Here is a 26567-nt window from a genome sequence, read left to right as displayed (position 1 = left end):
GGCCAGCACAGCACTATGGAGACTTTCTATACTGGGCAAACGCCCCACCCATCCCAGCCCCAGGACCCCCACCCGCTCGCCTGCAGACGAGAGCAGAGAGGAGGAGCCACGCGGGGTAAGGACAAGCCAGGGCAATGACTCTGGCACAAAGACAGATGATTAAAGTAATGGTCCTGAGTCACCAGGGGAAGGTTCAATGAGGCCACCACTAGGTCTTACGAAAGCAGGCAACGCTGTCAACTGTTTCTGAAAGGTTTCCTTCAGGGTTGATGAAGGCCAGGCCCAGGCCACTGATCTTTGAATAATCAGAAGAGGACAGAAGCAGTGAGAGGCTTTCAGATAGAAGACGGGAAGAGCCCCGGCCTCAGTGGAGGATCCTGAGACCTTGGGCAAGTTATAAACTATCCAGGGTTCTCAATTTTCCCATCTGCAAAATGGGGAAACAGAGCCAGACCTTCCCACTCGGAAACCCTGCGAGTCTATGAAAGCGAAGCCCTCTGCTGTCAGCTTACAAACGAGTCCCGGGAACCTCGTGTATACAGAACGCGTCGCCGTCGTAACACAGGATAACTGAGGTGTTAGTAATCCTGAGGTGGTCAGTCTGGGAAATAGAAACATTCCTGTTTCATTTGATTCTTTTCTCCTATCACAAAAGAAACAGGTGAGAGAAAGATGGTGATGATATGCCCGCTCCCCGGAGGGAAAGAATCCTCACACACCCGACTCCCCACCTTCCCTCACTCTAACTCAGACACTCTGTCTCTGTTTTGCCCTCGGGCCAAGCTCCTTCCAGTCTCAGAGACGGCCGCCTCTAGCCTCTATCCTACAGCCGGTGAATCCATATTCTCTAGCCACGTCTCAGTTTGTATGTCACTTCCTGGGGAATACTGTCCCTGACTACCCCCCGCCCCGACTAGGTCAGGTTCCCCCGTTATCCATGGTCGTAGCAGCAAAGATCTCCCCGTCCTAACCTTCTCCTGGGTGATCTTACTGTCCACGTGGGATTCCTGCACAAACACCCGTGCCTCCCCGGGAGTGTCAGCTGAATGCAGTAAAGACCTTGCTCAGCCCCAGTGCCGGCACAGCCCACAGTGTCGGTGGGCGGGTGGTGGGCACCCAAAGACTACCGAACGAATGGAAGAGAGAAAAGTGAAACCACAAGCCGGTAACAAAGGGAGCCTTTTATACTACAGAGGAACGTCCACTTCTAATCTTCATGACTCCTAATCTTCCTGGCTTAACATCTGATGATTTCTACAAAGGGGATTGAGCCTCGCAGAAAGAAAGTGCTATTTAAAGAATCAAAGGATTATGAAATTGTCAAGATGTAAGTGCTGGCTCACCACACTTGACATCCAAATGACCTAAAGAGAGCCAGATTATAGTCATCTGGAAAAAATAAATTTGGATAAAAAGAAAATTGGATCCACTGGGTTCGCACTGAACCCCAGGAAAAATCCCCAAAAGATCAACTATTGAACCATAAAGAATTACACTGTAAATGCACAGGAAGAAATCATGGGGAGATTGTCTTACAATCTTTCATTTTTAAGGCCTTTTAAAGATGACATAATATCCGAGATCCACAAACTAAAACATTGCTAAAATCTGCCACATAAAAATCTCACGCACAGCAAACACAAACACACACACAAAACTCACAAGCAAAGTCGAATGGCCAATGAACCACAGGGGAAGATATCTGCAACTCACATCGTGGATAAAAAGCTCACCTCCCTATTACATAAAAATCCACTGGAAACGGACAAGAGAAAAAGTAACAATAACAACAATCCAACAGATAAGTGGGCAAAGTGTATAAACAGTTCACAGAAAAGGAAATACACACAAACCCAACGCACGTCTTTCACATATGAAAAAAGGCCAGCCTCACTCACAATAAGGGGGATGCACATTAAAACTACACAAATACAATTTTTCATCTACATAACAAGCAAAAATTCAAACGTGTGATGATGCTCTCTGTTGGTGAGGCTCTGGAAAAGCAGGCACTCCCATGGACTGTCAGTGGAGTGTAAATTGGTTCCACCCCAGGGAGAGCACTAAACAACAGCTGTAGACATCATAAACGCACACACCCTTGGACTCGGCAGTTCCGCTTCTGGAAAAGTATCCCCGTGGCGGACTTGCCCGGCTGCGCCATGAAGTGCAGTCGGTGCTATTCTTTGCCATGCGGTTTGTAAAGGCAAAAGGCTGGCAACAAGCTAAAGATTCGGAAACTGGGGCCGGTTAAATAGATGATAACACAGCCACCATACAAAGGAATGTGATGGACTCTTTTTAGATATGGGGGAAGTTCATCATATACTGACACGCAAAACATCTCCAAAATGCACTGTTTGGTGGAAAAGCCAAGATGTAGAAAAATGCATACGGTGTGTGTCCGTTTGCACACCAAAAAGAGAAGGAAGAAAATACACAGGTGTCCCTTGTTCCACTAACCTTTAGAATCTACAGTCAGGAACTGAAGAGACACTTGTACGCCCGGTTGCCGTGACCACGCACAAAAACCCTCTGGATGACAGGTGAGAACCAAAAGGCAATGGGTACCTGCTGTGTTGGGGGGCAGGTGGGGGGGAAAGGAGGGGGACTAAGTTGATGGGGCGGTTGGGAGGGGGCTTTCACATCATGTCACTGAGATGTTGGGACCATCCTAGCTAATGCTTACTTGACGCCCACTGTGTGGTCCGGAGAGCTCTTCATACAATAGTTCACAACAGCCCTGAGGCCATGGGGACAATTATTATCAGCCTCGTCTTACAGATGAGGACACTGCAGCACAGAGAGGTTAGGTGACTTACCTGAGGTCACACCCCCCCGTAAGAGGCAGAGCCATACACGAACACATTACCTACTCCCATAATTACATTTCCAGAAACTAGTCCCTTCAGGTCATAGGCCACTCGCGCTTTCTCAGAAATGACTCGAGCACCATCTCGCACCTGTCTCAGGCGAGATACGGGCATCCCCCGCCAGCTGCCGGGGACACATAGCAAGCTCTCCATTTGGTCCTGTAGGAGCCCCGTCTCCCCCTCGCCCTTGGGTCGAGCCGGGGACTCACAGCCCCTTCTCTCCAAACAAATCCCCTTCAAAACTCCTTCCCGGCTCTCTGCTCTCACGGTGTTTTTATGCCGCTGACCTGGGAGTGGTGCCCAACATTTGTATAACCGACGTTGGCGGTTTCCCTTGAAAATGTGTATGCTGACGGTCTGTCCTACAACTCAGCTTCGTATGCGTTTCTGCTTTGTTCTGCACCCCCGTCCGAACTTCTGACACGTACGATTGCGATCTTAAAACGTCCGTCCTTACGCCTTCATTCAACCACGCTTTGCAAAGCCGAAATAATGACCTCTGCCAACAGCAGTATCCGCCGGTGGCCTCCCGAGAGCTGCTTAAGTCCCCTGCCCTGGAATGAGCTGGACGTTCGGTTTCAAGTCCACATGTCTCACTAATAAACAAATGCCAGGGGCCCAGCCTTTGACAAGGAAGGAAGAGAGACGAGCACAGAGAACAAGCATCGTTCTGCCGGGAGCCTAAGACGGAGAGTCAACCACGGGCTTGGAAACAGGAGTGTCGCTCACAGGAGACCTACTGTGGGGCCAGAAGACCCCAACCCTTTCTGAAAGCAAGGAGGTGATGGGGAGAGAGGAGAGAGCTGAGGGTCCCGGACCAGGGGGAGACGTGTGTGGGGCCAGGCGACATAAGCAGAGGGGCAGGCAGATGGGGGAGTGTTCCTTCCTGCCTTCAGTCTCGTGCCGAGTTGATGAGCGAGATCCGTTAGCGGTGCCCTAAGGAGCCCCACACAACGCGGGAGAAAGCTCACCCACCAGCCCCACACCAGGCCCCTTTCCCTGGAAGTCCTCTGGGGCTGCAGGGGGGACAGGCATTTTACAAATTGACTCGCCAGAGGTCCGGGAGCCACAATAAAGAGCCCCTCTCCCCACCCCTCACAAGCCCCTTTGGCTAGAGCTGGATCGGAGCCTCCCCAGTCGACTCTCAGCTTGTGGCACCATCTTTGTCAAGCTATTTTCAGCAGGGCTCCGGCCCCCTGCGTCAAGCGCCCCACACAGACGCTCGTGTCGTGTGTCCCGGAAAAAGCATCGGCTGACAAACCCCACCTCCTCCCACACACCCCGCTCTGGAACTCAGTCCCCTCCTGTGAGCCAGCCTGGGTCCAAAGTCAACAGGCTCCGCTACCTCCCGGCTGGGGGACCTGGGGCGAGCCATCTTACCGTCCTGCGCCCCACTTTCCTCTTCTGCAAACGAGGATAAGAACGGCACTAACGGTACCCACCACAGAAAGTGCTCAGCACAGTGGCCGGCGCGCGACGGGGCTCCACAAATGCCTGACCGCCGTGATTATTGTAGTTGCTGTCAGGACTGATACGGGCGGCCAAGCACACTTGGAAACTGCCACCAGTTACCTAATCTCAGTCACATCGGATTTGTCCAGCTTCTGCAGTTCCAGCTTGGCAGCCTCCAGCACGGGCATGACCTCGGCGAGGGCTGTCTCGGCCTCAGCCTTCTCCACCGCAATGATCTTGTTTTGTTCTTCTATCTCCATGGCTTTTTCCTCTGCAAGCTTCTTCTTCTCCTCAGCTACAGGAGGAAGGGGAGGTTAGTGAAACTACTGGGCACGGAGGTGGGGGACCATTACTACTGACACAAAGCAGCCCGCAGCCCTCCAAGGTTGGTGCTGGGCTGTCAGGGGATCTAATGAGCTTTGTCCAATATGGCGGCCTCGGGTGTTCCTGCTAGAACAGAAACCTTACCGGGCACGGGGTCTCCAACAGCAGGACAGCTGATCTGACTGGCCCACCCATGTCCCACCACTCCATCCCACAGGACAGTCCCCCAACCCTGCGTGGCCAGTGTTAGCCGAGGACACTAGGGCCACCCTCCCTCTTTCCGGCTCACTGAGATCTCCCTGCTTCTCGTCACCTTTTCTTATATTTATTCAGGCCCAGCTCAGAACCACCCCTCCTAAGGTGCCCTGCCCCCTCTGTCACCCTAGACCTCATCTCTCTGTTTACTTGCCTCATGACATTGATCAAAATCTGGAAGTTGATCTAATTATTGGCTCATTGATTGTCTGGTTCCACTCGCTAGAATGTGAGCATCTCCCCAAGGTCTGTAACCCTAATGTTTAGACCAAGCTTTGGTTCATAGTAGGTGTGCTGGATTGAAGAGTGTCTCCCCACTGTCCACGTCCACCTGGGAACCTCAGAATGTGACCTTATTGGGAAAGAGGGTCTTTGTAGATCCTAGTTCACATGAGGTCATACTGGGTTAGGGTGGTCCCTAAATCCAATGGCTTGTATCCTTATAAGAAGACCATGGGAAGACACAGAAACACAGAGATAATGTGCCAGTGGTGGTAGACACGGAGATAAACCTAAAAGCCAAGGACTGCCAGCAAACCACCGGAAGCTGGTAGAAGCAAGGAGGAAGGAGGCCTGGTCCTGCCGATCTCCAAATATGGCCTCCAAAACCGTAAGAGAGTCAAGTGTTGTTCGAAGCCCCCCCCCCCCGCCCCCAGGTGTGGCCATTCGTTAGGGCAGCTCTAGGAAACAAATACACTGTCACCTGTCTGAGAGCACCCAGCTGGGACCGGAGCACAAGGACCTGAGCATCACAGCCATGCTCGTCACCACCTTGGTGTGTCGCAATCCTGTGTGCCCTGGCGCCCTGCGAAAATTTATGCTGACTTTGCTTCACCAGATGGCCCTAGGCAACCGATACGGTGGGTGTTCAATAAACATACTGAACGTTGACTGGATGCCCTAATATTTTCCAATGAGGCGTTCTCTCGGGATTCGTCTTCACGGTCAAGAAGCAAGCGTGGGCCGAGCGTCTACAGAGCGCAAAGCGCGTCTGGGCCCTGACGCTATGAAGGATCCCGGCCCCGAGAGAGAGTTTCTTGCTGGAGGACAAGTGCATGGGAAGAAGGGAGCAAGGTCACAACTGTGAAACCGTCAGAACCGAAAAGCAGAGCGGGAACCATCACAACAGTCAGGGGGCCAAGAAGAGGGGTCGGCAGGGGAAGGGTCTCAGGGGAGATGGGACTGGGGCTGGGCCGCGTGGGAAGGGGCTGGAATAACCGCAGGCGAGCTCGGTGTGGCGGGCAACCAGCGGGAGCGGCCTGCGAAGTCCACATGCGGGAATGCACATTGTGCTCAGGAGAAAAACAGTGGCCTTCCAAGTGGCTTCTCAGGAATGTCCCCCAGTGGAGCCCCGCCCCATCTGGGGGGTCCGTGCCCCCAGAGCTGGCCCCACACTCACCTGTGGCCGTGTTGGTGGCAATCTCGTCCAACAGGGCCTCACAGGCGGCCGACTTCTCCGCCAGTACGACCTTCTGCTCGGCCAGCTTCTGGTTCAGCTCATCCAGCTGGATGGTGGCCTCCTTCAGCTTGTCCAGCCCCCCCTCCAGACGCTTGCACTGGGCTGAGGAAAGAGAGGACCCGTACCCATCACCAAGGTGAGCACCGTTGCCAGTACGCCCGGGGAAGCGTGCCAGCGGCCTCACTGTGATTCGTCCAACTTGGGCTCAACCGAGGAAAAAAAAAAAAAAATCTCCAGGAGATGTCAACATCACCTCCACTGCCATGCTGAGACAGCATCGGCCAAAACGAATGTATTTCTGAAAACAGCGCTTCATCTGGCCAACAGCTAGAGCCGCAGCATTTTCAAGAGCACTTTCCAACAGAGCACGTTGCTGCCATCAGACCGTATCTCTAAGCAGGGAAAATGTAGAGCCACAAAACGCATGACCCAACACGGATGAGTAAAAGTAAGAGCGTGACAGCCCCCTGCCCACCCAGAAGAATCACCCTGAGATGAAAGATTCGAGCGTGCTACACTTCACCTCGATCCTGATTATTCCCGTCTTGCTAAGAAACGCCTGCTTAAAGAAAAGGTCATCAGTTGGATCCTTACGTGTTCACCGCCCCGTTCCCAAGTCTTACCTATGTTACACTGAGTTTTCTCGTCCAGTAACTTTGAATACGTGTTAATAAAATCAAGGTAATTTTTGGGAGTTACATAGTTGCTACGCCTCAGTTTCTGTAGAAATCGTTTGCTGAATTCACCCACGGACTCGTGGACCAACACAACATGCTCTACCACACCATCTATGTTTTCCACTGGGATCATCGGATTAGTCCCTGAAGAGAAAGGAACAGAAAAAAATGCCTCTTACACACGGAAAAGAGGAGTTTCCCGCAGCTCAACATAGAATTCCCTCTGACTCAGCAATTCCGCTCTGAGGCATGTGCCCAGAAAGACCTGAACAATGGACCCAAGGAGATTCATGTAGGCCAATGTTCACAGCCACACTATTCACAACAGCCAAACGTGGAAGCGACCCACATGTCCATCAACAGACGAATGGATAAACAGAATATGGTCCATCCACGCGACGGAAGATTACCCAGTCGTAAAAAGAAAGGAAATCCCGACACACACGATACAACGTGGATGAGCCTCAAACACACGCTGAGTACAAGAAGCCAGACACAAAAGGGCAAATGTTCCGTGATTCGACTTCATACAAGTGTCAAGAACAGCCAGATTCAGAGACAGAAAGCAGAATGGGGGTTACCAGGGGCTGGGGGAACAGGAAGTTCGTGTTTTATGGGAACAGTTTCAGTTTTACAAGATGAGAAGAGATCTGGAGATGGACGATGACGGCTGCACAACAGTGTGAGTGTTCTTCAGGCCACTGACTCTACTCCTAAGAATGGTTAAAATGGCGGGGCACCTGGGTGGCTCAGTCGGTTAAGCGTCCGATTTGGGCTCAGGTCATGATCTCATAGTTCGTGAGCTCAAGTCCCACGTCAGGCTCTGTACTGACAGCTCAGAGCCTGGAGCCCGCTTCAGATTCTGTGTCTCCCTCTCTTTCTGCCTGATCCCTGCTCACACTCTGTCTCTCTCTCTCTCTCTCTCTGAAATAAATAAACATTAAAATCTTCTTTAAAAAATGGTTAAAACGGCAAATTTTATGTTATAGATGTTTTACTGAAAAAAATGAGATAAAAATACATTTTTAAACGTTTAAGTTCATTTATTTATTTTGAGGGATGGCGGAGGGGAGGGACACAGAGAGAGAGAGAATCCCAAGCAGGCTCTACACTGTCAGCACGGAGCCCGACTTGGGGCTCGATCTCCCGAACTGTGAGATCACGACCTGAGCCGAAATCAAGAGTCAGATGCTTAACTGACTGAGCCACCCTAGTGCCCTGATATAAAAATGTTTAATAGAAAAGGAAAGCGAAAGAGTAGCTATCACTTGGTTGGTGGCTTTTGTGGACCACAGGACCAATCTGTGCCGCGGCAGTTTCTCTTTCCCTGTGGGTAGGGAGCTCTGTCCCTTGGATGGCTATGACACTGTCCGGGGAGGGGCTTGGAATTTCAGGAAGGAAATGTATCCAGTGTCTCTGGCTCTATCCCTTGCGCCCAGCACAGAGTGGCCACAAGGAGGGTCTTCCTCTAAGTCTGTTGAAACAGTCAATCCTCTCTTCCGGTGCTGATCTTGGTTTATCTTGGTTTATCTAACAGATGGCGAAACACACTCCCCTCAAAGCAGAATGTGTCTTCAATTAAGATGGAGGAAGACAAGATTGACCCAAAGTAACCATTCAGCCAGATGCTGCAGATGTGATCTTAAATCATACCGGGGGGGGGGGGGGGGCAAACCACAGCCCACAGGCCTATTTCCAGCATGCGTGAAAAACTGCCTCACCCATATCCATACTTTGGGGCACAGTTATCCCAACGCCGGGGAATCTATTCCAAGAAAAAAATTCTCAGCAAATTCCACGCGGTGTGATGACGCGGAAGCACTGAAGGCTGAGAGCACGACTAAGCGCTAACACAGGGAGGTGGCTAGCACGTCTTTGGAAGCTAAGACGCGTGGATACGGGGGTTGGCAAACCACGCGGGACAAAGCCGGCCCACCACCTGTGTTTGTAAACAAAGTTTTATTGGAACACAGCTACACCCGTTCACTTACATATTGTCGACGACTGCTTTCGTGATACGATGGCAGAGCTGAGTAGCTGCAATAGAGACTGTATGACCCACAAAGCTGAAAATATTTACCATGTGGTCCTTTCCAGAAAAAGCTTGCTGATCCCTGAGCCACATCGGCAGGACAGAGCCATTCTCTTAGCCCCTTTCCCCATGAAAGTACATCTTGATTAAAAACATGAGCTCTCCCTGCATAAAGGGACAAGTTATTCATTTACTGAATACATATTTATAAGGTGGGAGCTATTTACGGGGTCACCCAGTGTCTTTTGGCATGAATCTGCTCAAGTTAGGTCCAGATAAAAAGATTTTTCCCTGGGGCGCCTGGGTGGCGCAGTCGGTTAAGCGTCCGACCTCTGCCAGGTCACGATCTCGCGGTACGTGAGTTCGAGCCCCGCGTCCGGCTCTGGGCCGATGGCTCGGAGCCTGGAGACTGTTTCCGATTCTGTGTCTCCCTCTCTCTCTGCCCCTCCCCTGTTCATGCTCTGTCTCTCTCTGTCCCAAAAATAAAAAAAAAAATAAAAAAAAAAAAGTTGAAAAAAAGATTTTTCCCTGAAGACGAACTGACTTGCTTTCTTATGTTGAAGATTAAAATTAATAATCAAGGGCTTAGGTGCTTGAAACTATACAGCAAATTCAGCATGGATTGATAATCAGTCCTCTAAAAGGTCCTTCAGGTATCTTTTGGGTCAGGAAACGGTATACTTTTTCTGTAAAGAGCTAAACAGTAAATATTCAGGCTTCATGGGCCGTATGGTCTCTCCTGTAATTGTTCACCGTTGCAATTGTGGCCCCAAAACAGCCATAGACACCATGGTCATTGACCAATGGGTCAGTGTCCCAATCACACTTTATTTACCAAAACGAGCCACGGGCCACATTTGGCCCAAAGGCCATGGTGTACCAACGCCTGCTTTGGATGATACCTGATCAATTGTCCCCTAAGTTATCCTTGTAAGTCCCCTGCAATCTCTTTAGCTTAAAACACAATATAAACCAAAAACACACTGACAAACTTAAAAACCATTCGTGGCCATGGGGGTTAACGATGAAGGGAGCTGCTGGACCAAAATTCAAAGTCAGAAAAGCATTACGTTATTTTGTTACATCATTAACGGGGCCCCACAGTAGCTGTCACATACCTAGAAATGACTTTGCGACTGCATGCAGGGCTTGAGGGGGCCAGGGCATGAACCAGTCGATACCGGTGTTATTTACAAGACCTTGAAAAGAAGAGACGAAAAGAGATGGTCAGCCTGCAACCTTGAGATGATCACGGACGTTGACACGGTCTTCAGCACCCGGCACGCTGGAGAAGGAGCTGGACGCACCCAAGAATAATTCACCCAAAGCAGAGTTTCTCAACCGCAGCGCGGCTGACATTTGGGCTGGACGACCCTCTATCGCGGGGCTGTCTGTGCAGCGTAGAAAGTTGGGCAAAACCCTGGCCTCTGTCAACTAGATGTCAGCAGTACACTCCCCCGCCCACCCGATGTGACAACCAAAACTGTCTCCAGGCATTGATAAATGGCCCCGGGATGGGGCCGGAAATCACCCCCCAATTCAGAACCTCTGCTCTAGAGGTCCAGGTATTGCACCTTCCACGAGGCTGGCAGAACGGTTCAAATGGAAGAGAGCAGGGAGCTCGCTTCGGGCCGTGCACCTGGGCCTGTGAGCATCTCCTCGTTGTCGGAGGACACTGTCCACCGTGGGCAGCACGAGAGCCCACCGGCAATCGTGAGGGGCAGAGCGGGTCTCACCCTACGCTGCAGGACCCGAATTTCCGCCCAGTGACCATCTCCTGTTTCACTTTGCTGGGAATGCCCTGCCGAAGGGGAAAAACCGATTTGCAGGCTCAGCTCAGGGGCACCTGGGAAATTTCTGCACCGCGTCCTCAGGGTGTCCCCCACCGGCGACATGCCCAGGACAATGTGCAGGTTATTTGCGCTCTTGTTCACAAAGTACTGCCACACGGATTCCTTGGCCGGGCTCGTCCCTTGCTTCAGAAATTCTTGTCCAATCTGACTGAGGACAGACTCCTTTTCCTCTTCTGGGAAAAGCGCGGGTACGATCCCTAGAGAACAAAGACACAATGAGTTTTTCAGCCTCGGAGGGGCGGGGAAGGGGTGGTATCATCCCTCTAGGCACTTAAATGAAAGGAGCACAGCATCACTGGAAGAGCCGTAGATGCCAAGGCCAAGGAGCAGGGCTTGTGTCCTGATTCTGAGGCCCAAGACTCACACCCCGTGTATAAACCCCTCTGAGCCTCAGTCTCCTCATTGAAGTGGAAGGAACAAACGTCTCCTCCTTACCTGGGAGGGTTATCGTAAGCGTACTCAACCAGGGACAACTGTGCCCCCAAGAGACATCTGGCAATGTCTGAAGACGTTTTTGGTCGCCCTGGCTTATGTGTGTGTGGGGCTGGGGTGCTGATGGCATCTAGTAGGTACAAGCCAGGGACACAGCCAACCAGCCTGTAATGCCCAGGACAGCCCCACAACTAAAAACTATCCTGCCCCTGATGTCATTAGGGCCCAGGATGAAAAACTCTGCTGCAAAGAGTAAGTAGCCTTGCCCAGTTGGGGTGCTATTAAATGACACCCACAGGAGCCCTCTCGGTCTTCACAGAAAATACACCCCAGCCCTGCAGTGGGGTTTACAGATACAGAAAAGGACAGGGCTGGCCCTTATACCCATCCTCACGAGTCTGCAACCCATGTGTGGAAAGTCTGATGCCGACCCAAGGAAGCATGTGCTAAATGCCATGTGAGTAGCGGGGACTGTAGGTGCCCCAGGCATTCAGGAGGTACGAAGCTGCCACCAGTGAAGGAGGCTTCTTAGGGGAGGGAGACCCTGCGCGGCCCCGGAGCTAGAATTTGGAGGAAGTTTGGCACTTGACACTTTACACTGGAAAGTGGAGTCCCTCTGTCCCCGCCCGTCCCCACTTCCTGGCCAAAGGTCTCTCTTTTCCTTGGGAGAATCACTTCACAATCATTCTACCCCCGCGAGTGGTTTGGGTGGCCTGCCCAATCAGAGCCCTGTGTCAACCGGCCAAAGCGATTGGCTCAGGGATGGGGCACGTGATCTGAGCCAGCCAATGACAGCCCTGCCGAGCCCTTGGACCACAAACATCTGGGAAAGAATCTCATTGGCCCAGGCTAAGCCAAGGAGGATGTGAGCCTCAGGCATCTGGTGCTGTTTGTTTAATTACTTTGGGAAAATCCAAAAATGCAAATATAAGGGAAAAACGGTAAAGCCAAGACAGGGGTGGGTGGTGGGTGGGGGAGACCCATTCGGAATGCTCTCTCTTGAGCACTTGAATCCAAACGTGACCCGGACTTTTTCAGTTTTGTGAATCAATACTGACTTCATCTCCCTCTAATTTCACATAAGCCAACTGGAGTTGAGTTTCCATCGCTTGCAACCATGGAGGCTGATAAAGAGAGGGAGAAAGAGGGTGCAGCAGGCGGGAAGAAGGGCCTGAGCAAGATGCAGAGGCAGGATGGAAAATAAGGAGGGAGAGGAACTCAGGCTGCGGAAAGAGAAGTCAGTCCGCGGGGACCCCGAGCTGGTGACGTGCACAGAAGGTGGTGTGTTAGGAAGCAGGAAGATCGATACAGAGATACGTGTGAAGAGTCACAGTCAGACACGATGAGGGTCTGGCTCTGGTGGCCGGTAAAGGGAGCGCAAGGTAAGGGACGGGCTCCAGGGACAAAAAAGAAAGCAGGACAAAAAAGAAAGCAGGACAAAATGTGGGAGGGGTCAGGCATCTGATGCACTCCAGGGTTTCGGTCTGATGGGAATTCTGGAATAACTAAATCAAGGGGGAGATGCAGAGACAGCCCTCCCGGGGCAGGAAAGCAGCCAGACTCTGGCAAGTCGGACTTTTTCCGACTGTATCTATACCATTTCGAATCAGTATCCTACATTTTTATGAACTATCTGTTGGGTTGCCATACGGAACAAAGATGATGTGGCTTGCTTACAGGGTTGGCCCCTGGCCTGTGTCTGGGAACACGGACTTTGGGAGGGTTCCCACTACCATTCAGGGATCAGAGTAGCTCATCAGGCCTGAACTGTCTGTGCAAACAGTGTGGCTCATGCTGACCACCTGCTTTCCCCCTGGAAATCTAGAATTTTCAGTAGGTGCCAGGCAGCAGGTGCCTACGTGACCAGCCCCCAGTAAACACCCTCGGCGCTGAGTCCCGAACGGCTTCCCTGGGAGATGACACTTCACGTGTGTCGTCACAATCAGATGCTGGAGGCGTTAAGCGTATCCTATGTGACCGCCCTGGAAGAGGGCTCTGGAAGCCTTGCCTGACTCCCCAGACTTCGTCCCATGCGCCTCTCCCCCTCTGCTGATGGTGCTTTGTGTCCTTCGGCCGTGATTAAATCACAGCTATGTGTACTGCAAGAGATAAAGAGGAATTCGCTTCCGGTTCCCCTCCTACCACCTCAGCCTCCGGCTCACTCCTCTTCTCCCTGAACTCAGCCCCGGGCTCCCCTGATTTCTCACACTCTCCCCGCAGATGCTCCCATCCGTCTCCAAAGCTTTAGGAACCACATCTGAGAGCCAGACCCCTACATCCAACTGCCGATCTGCTACAGATCGAATGGTCCTCCTCCACAAAAGATAGGTTGAAGCCCCCGGGACCTCAGAATGTGACCTTACTTGGAAACAGGGTCTTTATAGAAGTCATGAAGTTAAAATGAGGTCATTAAAATGCAAACTGGCACAGCCATTCTGGAAAAGAGTACGGAGGTTCCTCAAAAAATTAAAAATAGAATTATCCCATGACCCAGCAATTACACTACTAGGTATTTATCCAAAAGCTCCAAAAAAATGCTGATTCAAAGGGGCAGATGCACCCCAATGTTTATAGCAGCACTATCAACAATAGCCAAAGTATGGAAAGAGCCCAAATGTCCATCGACTGATGAATGGATAGTATATACAATGGAATATTACTCAGCGATCAGAAAGAATGAAATCTTGCCATTTGTAACAACGTGGATGGAACTAGAGGGTATTATGTTCAGTGAAATAAGTCAACCAGAGAAGGACAAATATCATATGATTTTACTCCTATGTGGAATTTGAGAAGCAAAACAGACGAACATAGCGGAAGGGAAGGAAAAGTAAGATAAAAACAGGGAGACAAACCATAAAAGACTCTTAAATACAGAGACCAAACAGAGTGGCTGGAAAGGAGGTGGGGGGGGGGATGGGCGAAATGGGTGATGGGCACTGAGGAGGGCACCTGCTGGGATGAGCACTGGGTGTTGTACGGAAGTGATGAATCAGTGGGTTCTACTCCTGAAACCAAGACTCCACTGTATGTTAACTAACCTGATAATAAAATAAAAATAAAATAAAACAAAACAAGGTCCATAAGGCAGGTCTTAACCCAGTACAACTGGTGTCCTTATAAAAAGGGGAAGTTTGGATCAGAGACAGACACACGCACGCACGGAGAACACCATGTGAGTGGGAAAGCGGAGCTGGGGAGACGCGCCCACGAGCCCGGGAATTAGCAGCAAACCAGCAGAAGCCGGAGACGGGCCTGGAACAGATTCTCCCTCAGAGCCCCAGAAGGAACCACCCCAGCAGGTGCCTTGAGGGGGGGACCTCCACACTGTGAGACACTAAATGTTTGTGATTTTAGATTTTTTTTAAGTTTACTTATTTACTTATTTTGAGAGAGAGAGCAAGTAGGGGAGAGGGAGGGAGAGAGAATCCCAAGCAGGCTCTGAACTTCCCAGCGCAGAGCCCGGTTTGTGGGGCTCGAACCCACGAACTAGGAGATCATGATCTGAGCCAAAATCAAGAGTCGGATGCTTAACCGACGGAGCCACCCAGGTGCCCCCAATTTTTTTAAGTCATCTCTACACCCAACGTGGGACTCAGCCCTCAACGTGGGGGCTCAAGTGACCCTGAGATCAAGAGTCACCCACTCTTCTGAGCTAGCCAGGTGCCCCAAATGTTTGTGGTTTCCAACCACCCATTTTGTGGTACTTTGTTACCAAGGCTCTAGCAAACTCTCTCTGGCAAACTCTATCCGACATCCAGTTTGGGTTTTTTTGTGAGTGTAGCCATCTCCACGCACCCCTAGCGGCCGGTCCTCCCCCTCCTAGCAATGGAACCACTCACACAGGCTCCAGCCTGAAAGGGGGAGCCACCCTGGGTGCACTCGCCCTCACTCGCCCTCACTCGCCCTCAGCCGATCCGTACCTCGTGAATCCTCCCGCTTCCCTCCATTCCCACAGCACCGCCATCCCCAACCCCCGGCCCCGTCCAGACCCAGGTCGTCTGTCGCCTGCACACCCCAGCGGCAGCTCCAAACCAGCCACCCTCTCCCGCTCTCGCCTTCCTGTTGTCTAGACCCTCGGGGCAGCCAGAGGGACCCTTGGGAACAAGCCTAGACCTCATCATTGCCCAAGGACGACCTCTGATCTCTGAGGGCCCCACCAGGCCCGCGCCGAGCGGCCCCCCCTCCTGGCCGGGTATCCGGCCGGCACAGCCCGCGTACCTGATGTCAGCATGTTGTTGATGAGCTCCAGGAAGCCCTCCTCGGCCACGTGGGCGTCCGTGAACAGGAAGATCATCCTTTTGTTCTCGGTCCCAAGTTTGAGATAAAGGTTCTTCAGATCTTCCCGGAAATTGTTCTCCGAGTAGCCTCGGCTCAGGAGGATCTCAAACACCTGCCGACACGGAGCACAGCATCCGTGAGACGACCGGCCCGCGTGAGGGTCACAGGCCAACGGCGGGGGGAGAGGCTCAGGCCGTGCAGCCGTCTGCGGGGGACGAGTGACAGCAGAGCCAGACGCCCCGGGTCATTTTCACAAACACTGCTGAGTGAGAAACGCGGGACGAAGAAAACTCTGACAGTCCTTTGTGCAAACGAGCGCGCACACGTGTAGAGCGTGACAGAGTGTAGAGCGTGACAGGGAATGCAGGTCTGTGCAGAGGACACCACGTGAGTATGGCAGAGGAAAAGGACACCTTCATTCGCTGAATGAGTCATTGGAGGGGCACCTGGGTGGCTCCCGTCGGCATCCGACTTCAGTTCGGGTCACGATCTCATGGTTCGTGAGTTCGAGCCTGGCATCGGGCTCTGTGCTGACAGCTTGGAGCCTGTCTGGGATTCTCTCTCTCCCTGTGTGCCCCTCCCCAGCTCGTGCTTGTACTTTCTCTCTCTCTCTCTCTCTCTCTCAAAATAAATTTAAAAAATGTTAAAAAAAAAAAACACACGAGTCACTGGAGTCACAGAGCAGGGAGAAAGGAAAACGGAACCCACACAAGCACAACCATCACGTGTGGGTACAGGCCCGGCTGCGAGTTCATCGAAAGTTAGATTGTGGGAAGATGTGTAGAGAAACTAAGTAGGAAGCCAGTTTCGATCCCGAAAATTTTAAAATCCTATTACATGTTTTCGAAATGGACACAAATGTAAATGAGGACACACCTTCTCCGTTTGTTTCCATCGGCTCAGAGGCCGGGAAGTTGAACTGCAAACAGCCAACTGTCAGTTCTGAAAGAGCTCGGGGGATTTACAGCGACTAGAACATCCCTCGTGCGCTGCCACCCCTCAGCCCCGATATACGCACGCACATGGGGTCACGTGCACGCTCTGCCCACTCACGCGGGCCTGCAAAGGCACATTCACGCAGGGCACTCGGTGCACACACACACACACACGGCAACATGGATGACTTTCAGCCAAATACGTGTGGTCTCCCGTTCCGTCTGATACGTGCAGACCCCAGTGATCCTCCCTGAGTTAGCTTCCCCCTTGCCCTCAACAGTTCCTTTTTTTTTTTTTAAGTTTATTTATTGTGAGAGAGAGAGAGAGAGAGAGAGAGACAAAGAGAGAAGGAGACAGAGAATCCAAAGCAGGCTCCATGCTGTCAGCGCAGAGCCTGACGAGAGGCTCGAACTCACGAACCGTGAGATCATGACCTGAGCCGAAATCAAGAGTCAGAGGTCAACAAATGAGCCACCCAGGCGCCCCGCCCTCAACAGTTCCTAACACCACTTGGGCATGAACAGCTCGCTATGACCCCACTCCCCACCTCCCCCCCCAATTCCAAGGGCACAGTAACAGCCCAGCACACGTTCACCCTTCTCCTCTGTCCCTCGGACATCTTCTCTGCCGTTCCTCGAGGCCAGGCCAGGCCAGGATGGACGACACTACCTCAGAGGACAGTACGTCAGATTTACCAGGACCGATCAACGGAAGAAATCAACTTGTCTAGGAAAATGTACAAAAACTATAAAAACGGTTACATCTGGATCACATATTTCATCAGATCTGGAAGGTAAATCAACTAAATTTATTTATTTTTTTTAGAAATACTTTAAACAAAAGTATATACTGCAAGCTAGATCCATTGAACTAATCATGACTGCTCTTCTGTACAAAGAGTTCTCACAGAGGCGCGTGGGTGGCTCAGTAGGTTAAGCATCTGACCCTTAGATTCAGCTCAGGTTCATGAGTTTGAGCCCTGCACCAGGCTCTCTGCTGTCAGCACAGAGCCCGCTTAGGATCCTCTGTCCCCCTCTCTCTCTGCCCCTGCCCAGCTTATTCTCTCTCTGTCTCTCCCCCTTGCCCCTCCCTGACTCACAGACTCTCTAAAACACACACACACACACACACACACACACACACACACACACACAGAGTCACGCATGGGTCTTGACAATGATTTTCTGGATAGGACACCTCAAGTGCAAGCCACGAAATCAAAAATAAACAAATGAATCGTGGAGATGACTCTTGTTCCAAATTAAGCCCCACTGCACGCTGCACGTCTCCGCTTTGAGAGGCTCCTGTAAGGGCACTGCCAGTGGGTATGGCAGGAGCCCACGGTAAGTTTCTAAGAATGGTGTGGAGACACAGAAACCCCCACGCAGTGCTGGTGGGACCGTACGATGGTGCAGTTGCTTTGGGAAACAATCTGGCAGTTTCCCAAATAATCAAACACAGAACTGCCACACGACCCGGCAATTCCACACCTAGGTGGACGTGTGGACACAGAAACTTGTACGTGAATGTTCACAGCAGCGCCGTTCACAGCGGCCAAAAGGTGGAAACCGGGCACCTGTCCGTTAACGGGTGAATGGATAAACAGGGTGTGGTCAATCTATACAACAGAACACGATTTGGCCATAAAAAGGAACCGGGCAGTGTTATGCGGCTGAAGCTTGAAAACAGGCGGTTAAGTGTAAGAAGCTGTCACAAAAGACCACGTACTCCATGGTTCTGTTTATAGGAGAGTCCAGGATAGGGATGTCTATAGAGACCGGAAGTACGTTAGTGATTTTTTTTAGGGCTGGATGAGGGGCAGAAAGATAGAGGGGTAACAGCTAAGGGGCAGAGGATGTCTTCTGAGGGTGACAAAAATGTCCTCAAATAGACTGTGTTGATGGTTGTACGTATCTGTGACTGTACCAAAAAGCACCGAATTGTACATGGGTGAATTGTACAGTCTGTGAATTATATCTCGATAAAGCTGTTGTTTGGGGATTTGTTTTTTGAAACAGATTCTAAGAATGGCCCAGAACCGTGTGGGCTGGTTGTGCCGACACAGCAGCCAGCAACTTGCTGACCTGAATGCTGGGTCCGTAGAGGTTTGGGCCGATCCCTCCTCCGTAGGAGTGCACGCCACAAACCACAAAATTGGCTCAAGTTTGACTTTCAAATTCGATTTGACATAGTGTCCATTCTAAAAATAATACAAGGGGCCCCTGGGTGGCTCAGCTGGTTAAGCATCTGACTTCGGCTCAGGCCATGATCTCACGGTTGGCGGGTTCAAGCCCCGCGTCAGACTCTGTGCTGACAGCTCGGAGCCTGGAGCCTGCCTACATTCTGTGTCTCCCTCTCTCTCTGCCCCTCCCATGCTCACGCTCTGTCTCTGTCTCTCTCTCAAAACTAAATTTAAAAAAACATTCGAAAACAATACAAAACTTAGATTTTTCGGACATTCGGTTAAAATAATAACAAGGAAAAAACCCAATTCTACACTCTATGAAAACATCATGCTACGATCTGATCTGTTTTCGATTCTTCCAATGTTTGCATGAACTACCAACCGGCGAAATTGCTTTAATAAACCATTTCTGGGAGGGGAGGTCGACTCACCTCGTAGCCGGCTGTGAAGGCGGCCAGCCTGGAGAGAGACTGCTTCCCTGAGCCTCCGACCCCCACGAGCAGGGCGTGGCCACGGTCCATTCGGATGATGCGGTGCACGCGGGTTAGGTGTTCCAGGGCATCGTCAAAGAGAACCAGGTTCATCTTGGTGTTGCTTTCGTTATACTCCTCAAGAATTTCCTGAATTAAAAAAAAAAAAAAAGAAAAAAAGGATCACTGGATTTTGAGAGACAGACTTTCCTTTTGTCCGGGAGAAATTAAGAACGGAGGAGAGATTCTTTCCACTCCCCCAATAATCTATAGTGGTTGAAATAATTAAATTGTTTGGGTTTATGGGACTAAATCTAGTATTGGCAATTAAGGCTTCTATGGGCTGGTTTGTGATCGGCCAGCAATGAGCCAAAGCTGATTACAAGGCTCAGTTCATGAATTAAAACGAAAATGGATAGCAGAGAGCTGAGTGGTTCCCAAACCCGGCTGTGCGTTGGAACCCTGGGACCCTCCCTGGGCTGGATGAATGGAAACCCAGAGGGGTGAACCCTGGGGTCCGTGTATTTAACACATTCCTCAGGTCATCCCCACGCACCACTGGACGTGGCAACCACTGGATAAGACACAAGCTCTCATTCTGAACCCCGAGACACAGGCATGGGTATTCTTCCCAGTGCTGGGCTCCGCTGAGAAGCACTCCCAGGAAAAGCGAGCCTGTGGAGAAGGTAAGCCCCATCCACACCTGAAACAAAGCCTTGGCTGCCTCGTAATCCTGGATATCTTCATAAATGCGTGTTTCCTCTTCCTGCAGGGCCGTCCGGAAGTCTCCAAACAGGATGGGATCCCTCATCACCACCTCCATATCATCGTTAAAATGTTCCATAACCAGGTTGCCTATGTGGTCTTGTACCTTTTGACAGAAGACCGCTTAAGGACTCAAACTCGACAACATATATGTGCTAAAACTTGTCAGAAAAAGAACATATGCTAAGATTCTCTGAAGTACTTTGCATTCGATTCTTTTCTCTGTTGCAAGGTACTCCATAACCCACCCTCCTCTATCCATCAACTTCTGTTGTTAGTGTATTTTTCTCCAATTGGTGAACTATATTTAAAAAAAATACTTGGGGGGGGGTGGGTATGCTTGTTTATTTCACCCAGAGAAGAATTTTGTAGTTAGAGTTTTGAATTTGCTGGTATAGTTTGATGTACTGACCAGCTGCTTGTCTGTTTCATTGATTAATCGGTCGTGGAAGATCCTCAGACATTCGTTTCTCCAGACTCTCACCATCTGGGTCACCGTCTGGAACCTACACGATGGAAGGAGCAAAATCAGTCGTGAAGCCATCTAGAGAGAGAGGGGCTAAATGCTACTATTTTCAGATGGATACACAGGGTGTGGAAAAGGACAACATTTCTATAGTCCTTTCTCCCCCCTGGCCTCACGTTAATGAAATTTTAATGGAAGCTAACAAATTAAGTGTAAAGACCATAAAATCATCATCTATAATTTATCCTCCCGTAGGGAAGAAAAAGAACGTTATCCGTAAATGACGTAAGTGACATAAAATGAGTAGCCGACACGGCTTCTACTTGCTGGAATATAAGAATTTAAAGTCAGCCTCAAGGCCACTGGCAGCTTCGTACTTGAAGAACCAGCTCCATCCGGCCCCAGTTCGAGAACTTTCTCTGGTTGCTGGCAAAGAGCCCTTACTCCGCCCTTAAATCCCTGAAGCTGCCTTCCCCTGGTCTTCCTCAAGGGTACCTGAGAACAAGTTTGGGTATGTGGAAAGTCCTCAACTAACTCACTTTTCAATTTTTTGTGGACTCAACGTGACTCCACAAAAGTGGACTCTGCTTGCAGACCTACATAAAGCGCACATTAACGTAGAGACAGAAGTCTAGCTTTAATGAGAAAAGTTTTATACCCAGATTTAATCCTTTCCGTCCCTTGTGCTTACTTCTCCACTTTGTGGGTCTTTCACAAAATGTAACTAGCAACTGCAAACGATTCAGGTGCATTAGCAAAAGGCAACTTTAGAAAGAATACACAGTCAGTAGAGCATTGCCACCAAGGGCTTAAATATCACGTGTCTACGCATCTGTCTTTCACGGCTCCCCTGTCTTCAAGTCAAGGGCTTACAAGTCATCTGGCCTTAACCAAGCCCTTAACCCTTTTCTTCATTTAACATAAACAAAAAGACACTGGGTGATTAATTGATACATTGATTCATCCATTTCATTGACAAGTCCTCTGTCTTAAACGAGAATCCACCATCATACCCATGGGCCACATGGGTATGGAGAGAAGACAAACTCACCGCCCCGGATCAGTGAGGAGAAGACCATTAAAAATTCTTGAGAGGTCCCGAAGATTAAAGATGTAATGGAACTTGGATGGTGTGGGAGGCAGGTCCTGCACAATGGTTTTGTAAAGCGCCAACGTGCAGAAGGTCAGCTTGTCACTCACAGTCATGATGCTTTCATGAAACACCTAAAAATTGAAAAGACACCCCCCAAGTGTCTATTGATGGATGAATGGATAAGCCAATGTGGTCTATCCATACAACGAATGGCACGTCATTTGGCCACATCGAGGAGTGAAGCACTGGTATGTGCCACCACACGGATGCACCTTGGCAACATGATGCCAGATGAAAGCCTCCAGTCACAAAAGACCGCATGGTGTACGAGTCCCTTTATACGAAATGTCCAAAAGAGGCACATCCAGAGAGACAGAAGGCATATCAGCAATTGCCAGGGGCTGAAGGATGGGATAGTGGGACTACTTTTGGGTGATGAAAATATTCTGGAATAAGGTGGTGGTGATGATGGTACACCATTGTGAATGTACTCAATGCCAGTAAACTGTACTTTAAAGTGGTTAAAATAACGAGTCCTACACTATGTGAATTTTATCATAATTTTTAAAGAGGAGATAAGAGGGGCGCCTGGGTGGCTCAGTCGGTTGGGCGTCCGACTTCGGCTCAGGTCATGATCTCGCGGTCCGTGAGTTCGAGCCCCGAGTCGGGCTCTGTGCTGACAGCCCAGAGCCCGGAGCCTGTTTCAGATTCTGTGTCTCGCTCTCTCTGACCTTCCCCCATTCATGCTCTGTCTCTCTCTGTCTCAAAAATGAATAAACGTTAAAAAAAATCTAAAAAAAAAAAAGAGGAGATAAGAAAAAAACTGAAAAAGCCAGAGAAACTCACCATCTGATTTGCTCTGTTTCCCTAGATTTTCTCATTAACTGACAAGTCGACATGATGTGAAACCAAAGCCCACACCAGCCCTCCGTTGGAGTCTGACTGGACTAGGGCAGACCTCACGGTTTTGGAAGCGAATGGCTTAAGGTAAGGCACGAAACACCAGGTGCTCACAGTCCCTGGTGATCACACCTGGCCACTCCGCACCTTTACCTTTCCTGCCCCTGAAGACTGTGTGCAAACCTCACTTTAGGAGGGAAATGCCGGGAGCAGAAGGTCATCATTTAAATGCATGGGTTCCATTTGTGGGATGACCAAGTTAAATCGACATAAGGAGAGTGGTAACTAGTATCTAATGAGCATCTGCTATGTTCTAGACGCCGTGCCGCACATTTTAGGTGCATTCTCGGTGAGGTGGCTGCCATCGTCATCCCCATTCCAGATGAGAACTGGGTCCAGGAGAGCTCAACGAACTTGCCCAAGGAGCAGCATGGGGCCTGACTCCGGGTCCTGGTCCCCTAGTTAATTCACTGCTGCGGCTCAATGTGACCCATGTAACTCAGGGCCACATCATGACCTCCGTGGACCCACGGCACTTTTGCCTTCTGGGCCCCTTCCTCCATAAAAATACGTTACTTTATCTTTTATGACCGCACTGATATAAAGATGTATATAATCCAGACTGGATATTTTTTCTTCCAGTTTTGAAAAGAAACATTTTTGTGTGCCCCTAAAAGTACCGTGGGCCTTGTGCCTGCTGTGTCTAATGCCCAAGAGGACCATGCAAACACTCTACCCAACAGAAGGCCCTCTAGTTCAGACTGCTAATTAATTTTTTTTAATGCTTATTTATTTTTTAGAGAAAGAGACAGAGTGATGGCAGGGAAGGGGCAGAGAGAGAGAGGGAGGCGCAGAATCCGAAGCAGGCTCCAGGCTCTGAGCTGTCAGCACAGAGCCCGACACGGGGCTCGAACCCATGAACCGTGAGATCATGACCTGAGCCGAAGTCAGACGTTTAACCAACTGAGCCACCCAGGCGCCCCTAGACTGCTAATTAAAATCAAGTTACCGAGGTATGGCCTTTCAGAATGGAGGAATAAATTAAATGCAAAGACTCCTCTGAAGGAAATGGTACATTGAAGACATTGAACAGCGAAATAAATCTCGGATCAACTTCATTGCGGCCTCCTCCAGCTTTTCCCATCGCAGCAATAAAGCCAAGGTCCCGAATGCTTTTGCAGTTGAGCTCCTTCCTGCGGTCATACAGGTAGCCTTTTTCCAACAGCAGTTTCAGCAAGGCAATCGGCTGCTGTGTGCCATATTCATCCACCTTGATTTAGTGTTTAAAGAAAGGAGATAACAGTAGTATCGTAAAGCAGAACTCAGGGATGCCTCTGCTAACCATCTAAACTAATTCTCATCTCTCCTCTTACTCTCTCAGAGCGCTCTGGTTTTAGTTTCATGGGGCTTCTCGAGGTTTGCAACTACATATCCATTTGTAATTATTTTTTTTATCTGTCTGCCTCACTCAACTGTAAACTCCATGAGGGCAGGGACTACTTATGTTCTGTTCGTCACTGCACAGCACCAGACCCATAGGAGGCGCTCAATAAATACACGTTAATTGGATGGATGCACAGATGGATGAAAGGGTATGTGGGTGTGTGCATGGATGGGTGGAAGGAAGGAAGGTGGATGAATGGGTGGATGGATGGACAGATGGATGGGTGGGTCAGTGGGTGGGTGGATAGATGGACGGACAGATGGATGGGTGGGTCAGTGGGTGGGTGGATGGATGGACAGATGGGCAGATGGAAGGAAGATGGATGGACGGACAGATGGATGGGTGGGTTGGTGGATGGGTGGAAGAAATGTAGGTGGATGGATGGGTAGATGGATGGATAGATGGACAGATGGGCAAAAGGAAGGAAGGAAGGAAGGAAGGAAGGAAGGAAGGAAGGAAGGAAGGAAGGAAGGAAGGAAGACTGGGTGGGTGGATAGATGGATGGAAGGAGAGATGGATGGATGGGTGGATGAATCCTGGCTTTGCACACAGTCCATCTAGAGGATAGATTTTCAGAGGAAAAAAATGGTTCTGCAGAAATTGCATAAATTTAAATTTTAGTACTAAGAAAACTTCACAACTCTCAGGCTCTGGCCCCAGAAACACACTCCTGCATGCTAAAGTTTCCCTTCCTTGGTAAATCCAGAGGAATCCTTGGGAGGTGTCTGACCTTATGCTTTCCATGTACCTGGGACTGAGAACAACACTATCGTCTGAGCTCTAGCTCATCGAGAAACCACTTACTCGAATACATGCTGTAAAAAGCCTGGAGGCTGCCTGCTGCCTAACTCCTCTAGGAAAGCAATCAGTAAGGAAGAGTCCCGCTGTGTCAGTAGAACTTTCCAGTAACACTGTCTCCAGAGCTGGCTCCCATCACCAGCACCCTGCGGGCATCGTGCAGAACGAAGGCACGTGCTCGCACACTCACGGACTCCGCGCGCACACACAGCGACGTGAGCGCAGCACGCGGCCCAGCCCCACTGCCCCTGCTCCTTAACCTTGCGCCACCTTTGGCATATTCATGTCGTCCATGAACACCAGGAGGCGCTTTCCCATGGGCGGGCCGTATGTGTCTTTGGTTCGCTTCTCAACGTTTGCTTCCAAGTTTCTTTGGATATCCAGAGATGTGGTGCGGGAGGAGAAGTTGACTATTAACACAATCTGGAAGAGAGAGAGATCATTCCAGAAGATGGTCATCTCTTCTCAGTACCAGCGGGGAATGCCGGACCGTGCGCTGCCGTCCATTTTGCAAATTCACCGGCATCTGAACTTTCCCATAACCCAGTGTGTGCCGGTACAGCATTCTTCCCCTTCAGCAGGTTGTGTGAGGCCAAGCATGGGCAGTCACCACACGTGGGCCTCTGGCACAATGTCAACTAGGGGGTCTTAGCTCTGCACAGTCTGGCTAAGTGACCTCCAAAAAGAGGTTTAACCTTTAAACAATTTTTTTTAATATTTATTTATTTAAATGCTTATTTATTTTTGAGAGAGAGAGGGCAAGCAGGGGAGGGGCAGAGAGAGGGAGAGGGAGGGAGAGGGAGAGGGAGAGAGAGAGAGAGAGAGAGAGAGAGAGAGAGAGACACACACACACAGAATCTGAAGCAGGTTCCAGGCTCTGAGCTGAGAGCACAGAGCCCGATGTGGGGTTTGAACCTACAAACTACGAGATCACGACCTGAGCCAAAGTCAGATGGACGCCCGACCGACCGAGCCACCCAAGCGCCCCAAAGAGGTTCAACATTTTAGAACCTCGTTTTTCTCATCTGTAAGACAGTTTTAATAGCACCTGCTTGGACTACTTCATAGGGTGATTTTATCACAGGAGATGAAATCCCCAAAGGCGTTCTCCACGTGACAAAGTAATATTCAACCAGAAGTTACTATCATGCCTGCTGTGTCTTAATAAACAGGTCAGAGAGAGCACCTTTGGAATTAATTGCTGAGAGAAAGGTGAGGGGGGCCCCGGGCCCCTGTGTGGACAGCCTCCCCCATGCACGGGGCACACAGGACCCCTCACTGTGCTTCTTAGAGCACTTGGTGAGAGTTCATGGGTCAATGGTTCTCGCTCTTAATATGCACCCAAATCACCTGGAGGGCCTGTGCCAAACGGCTCAAAGGGCCCCATCCTCAGAGTTTCTGATTCAAAAGGCCTAGGATCGTGTATGCGAGTTTTCAGGCAATGCTGCTGGCCTAGGGACCACACTTCGAGAACCACTGCTACAGACGGCACTGTCCTCAGAGGTGCCGACAGGTGCACGGGAGCCGCGTGCGATGAAGGTCAACGTGCGTCTCCTCATAACGAATGTGCACCGATGTGACTGCCGGGCCGATGAGCACCAGCTGCTGAGTCCCGACGGAGGGGCGTCGTGGGGGGGCGTCCTGAATGTGGATGCTGTTTGCCTGACCCCACAAACTCTTAGGTTCCTCTGGCTATAAACATCCCTTCTGTGCCTCCACAATGACATCCTTCAAGCTGAATAAACCCTGTTTCCGTGCACCTGTGACTGGGCTCGACCATTCGCGGGCAGTCTGGCCCTGTCTTGCCCACATCCTTCATGTGATGCCCATCGCGAAGCCTGGCTGACCACTCCCTGGCCTAGAGGGTCACAG

The 26567-nt window shown here is 50.4% G+C and overlaps 1 protein-coding gene across 4 annotated transcripts in view; it reads right to left on the bottom strand.

Moving 5' to 3' along the window:
- DNAH10 (dynein axonemal heavy chain 10) overlaps window positions 1-26567 on the bottom strand; it is a 146046-nt gene that overhangs the window by 21864 nt on the left and 97615 nt on the right. For all 4 annotated transcript variants that reach the window (XR_003973202.2, XM_030336257.1, XM_030336258.1 and 1 more), the window contains exons 46-57: window positions 24966-25118; window positions 23463-23723; window positions 21512-21684; window positions 20407-20500; window positions 19933-20100; window positions 19191-19379; window positions 15579-15750; window positions 10919-11122; window positions 10191-10271; window positions 6987-7184; window positions 6304-6465; window positions 4446-4620 (exon numbers count right to left, since the gene is read on the bottom strand). Coding sequence is in view for 3 of the 4 variants with exons in the window: in XM_030336257.1 (XP_030192117.1) it covers window positions 4446-4620; window positions 6304-6465; window positions 6987-7184; window positions 10191-10271; window positions 10919-11122; window positions 15579-15750; window positions 19191-19379; window positions 19933-20100; window positions 20407-20500; window positions 21512-21684; window positions 23463-23723; window positions 24966-25118 (2030 nt within the window). In the remaining variant the exon portion in view is untranslated. The remainder of the gene's footprint in view (window positions 1-4445; window positions 4621-6303; window positions 6466-6986; window positions 7185-10190; window positions 10272-10918; window positions 11123-15578; window positions 15751-19190; window positions 19380-19932; window positions 20101-20406; window positions 20501-21511; window positions 21685-23462; window positions 23724-24965; window positions 25119-26567) is intronic.

This window comes from Lynx canadensis, chromosome D3, assembly GCF_007474595.2.
Source record: "Lynx canadensis isolate LIC74 chromosome D3, mLynCan4.pri.v2, whole genome shotgun sequence".
NCBI lineage: Eukaryota > Metazoa > Chordata > Mammalia > Carnivora > Felidae > Lynx > Lynx canadensis.
The sequence above is the reverse complement of the archived record's forward strand: the minus strand, read 5'-3'. Positions and strand labels throughout refer to the sequence as shown.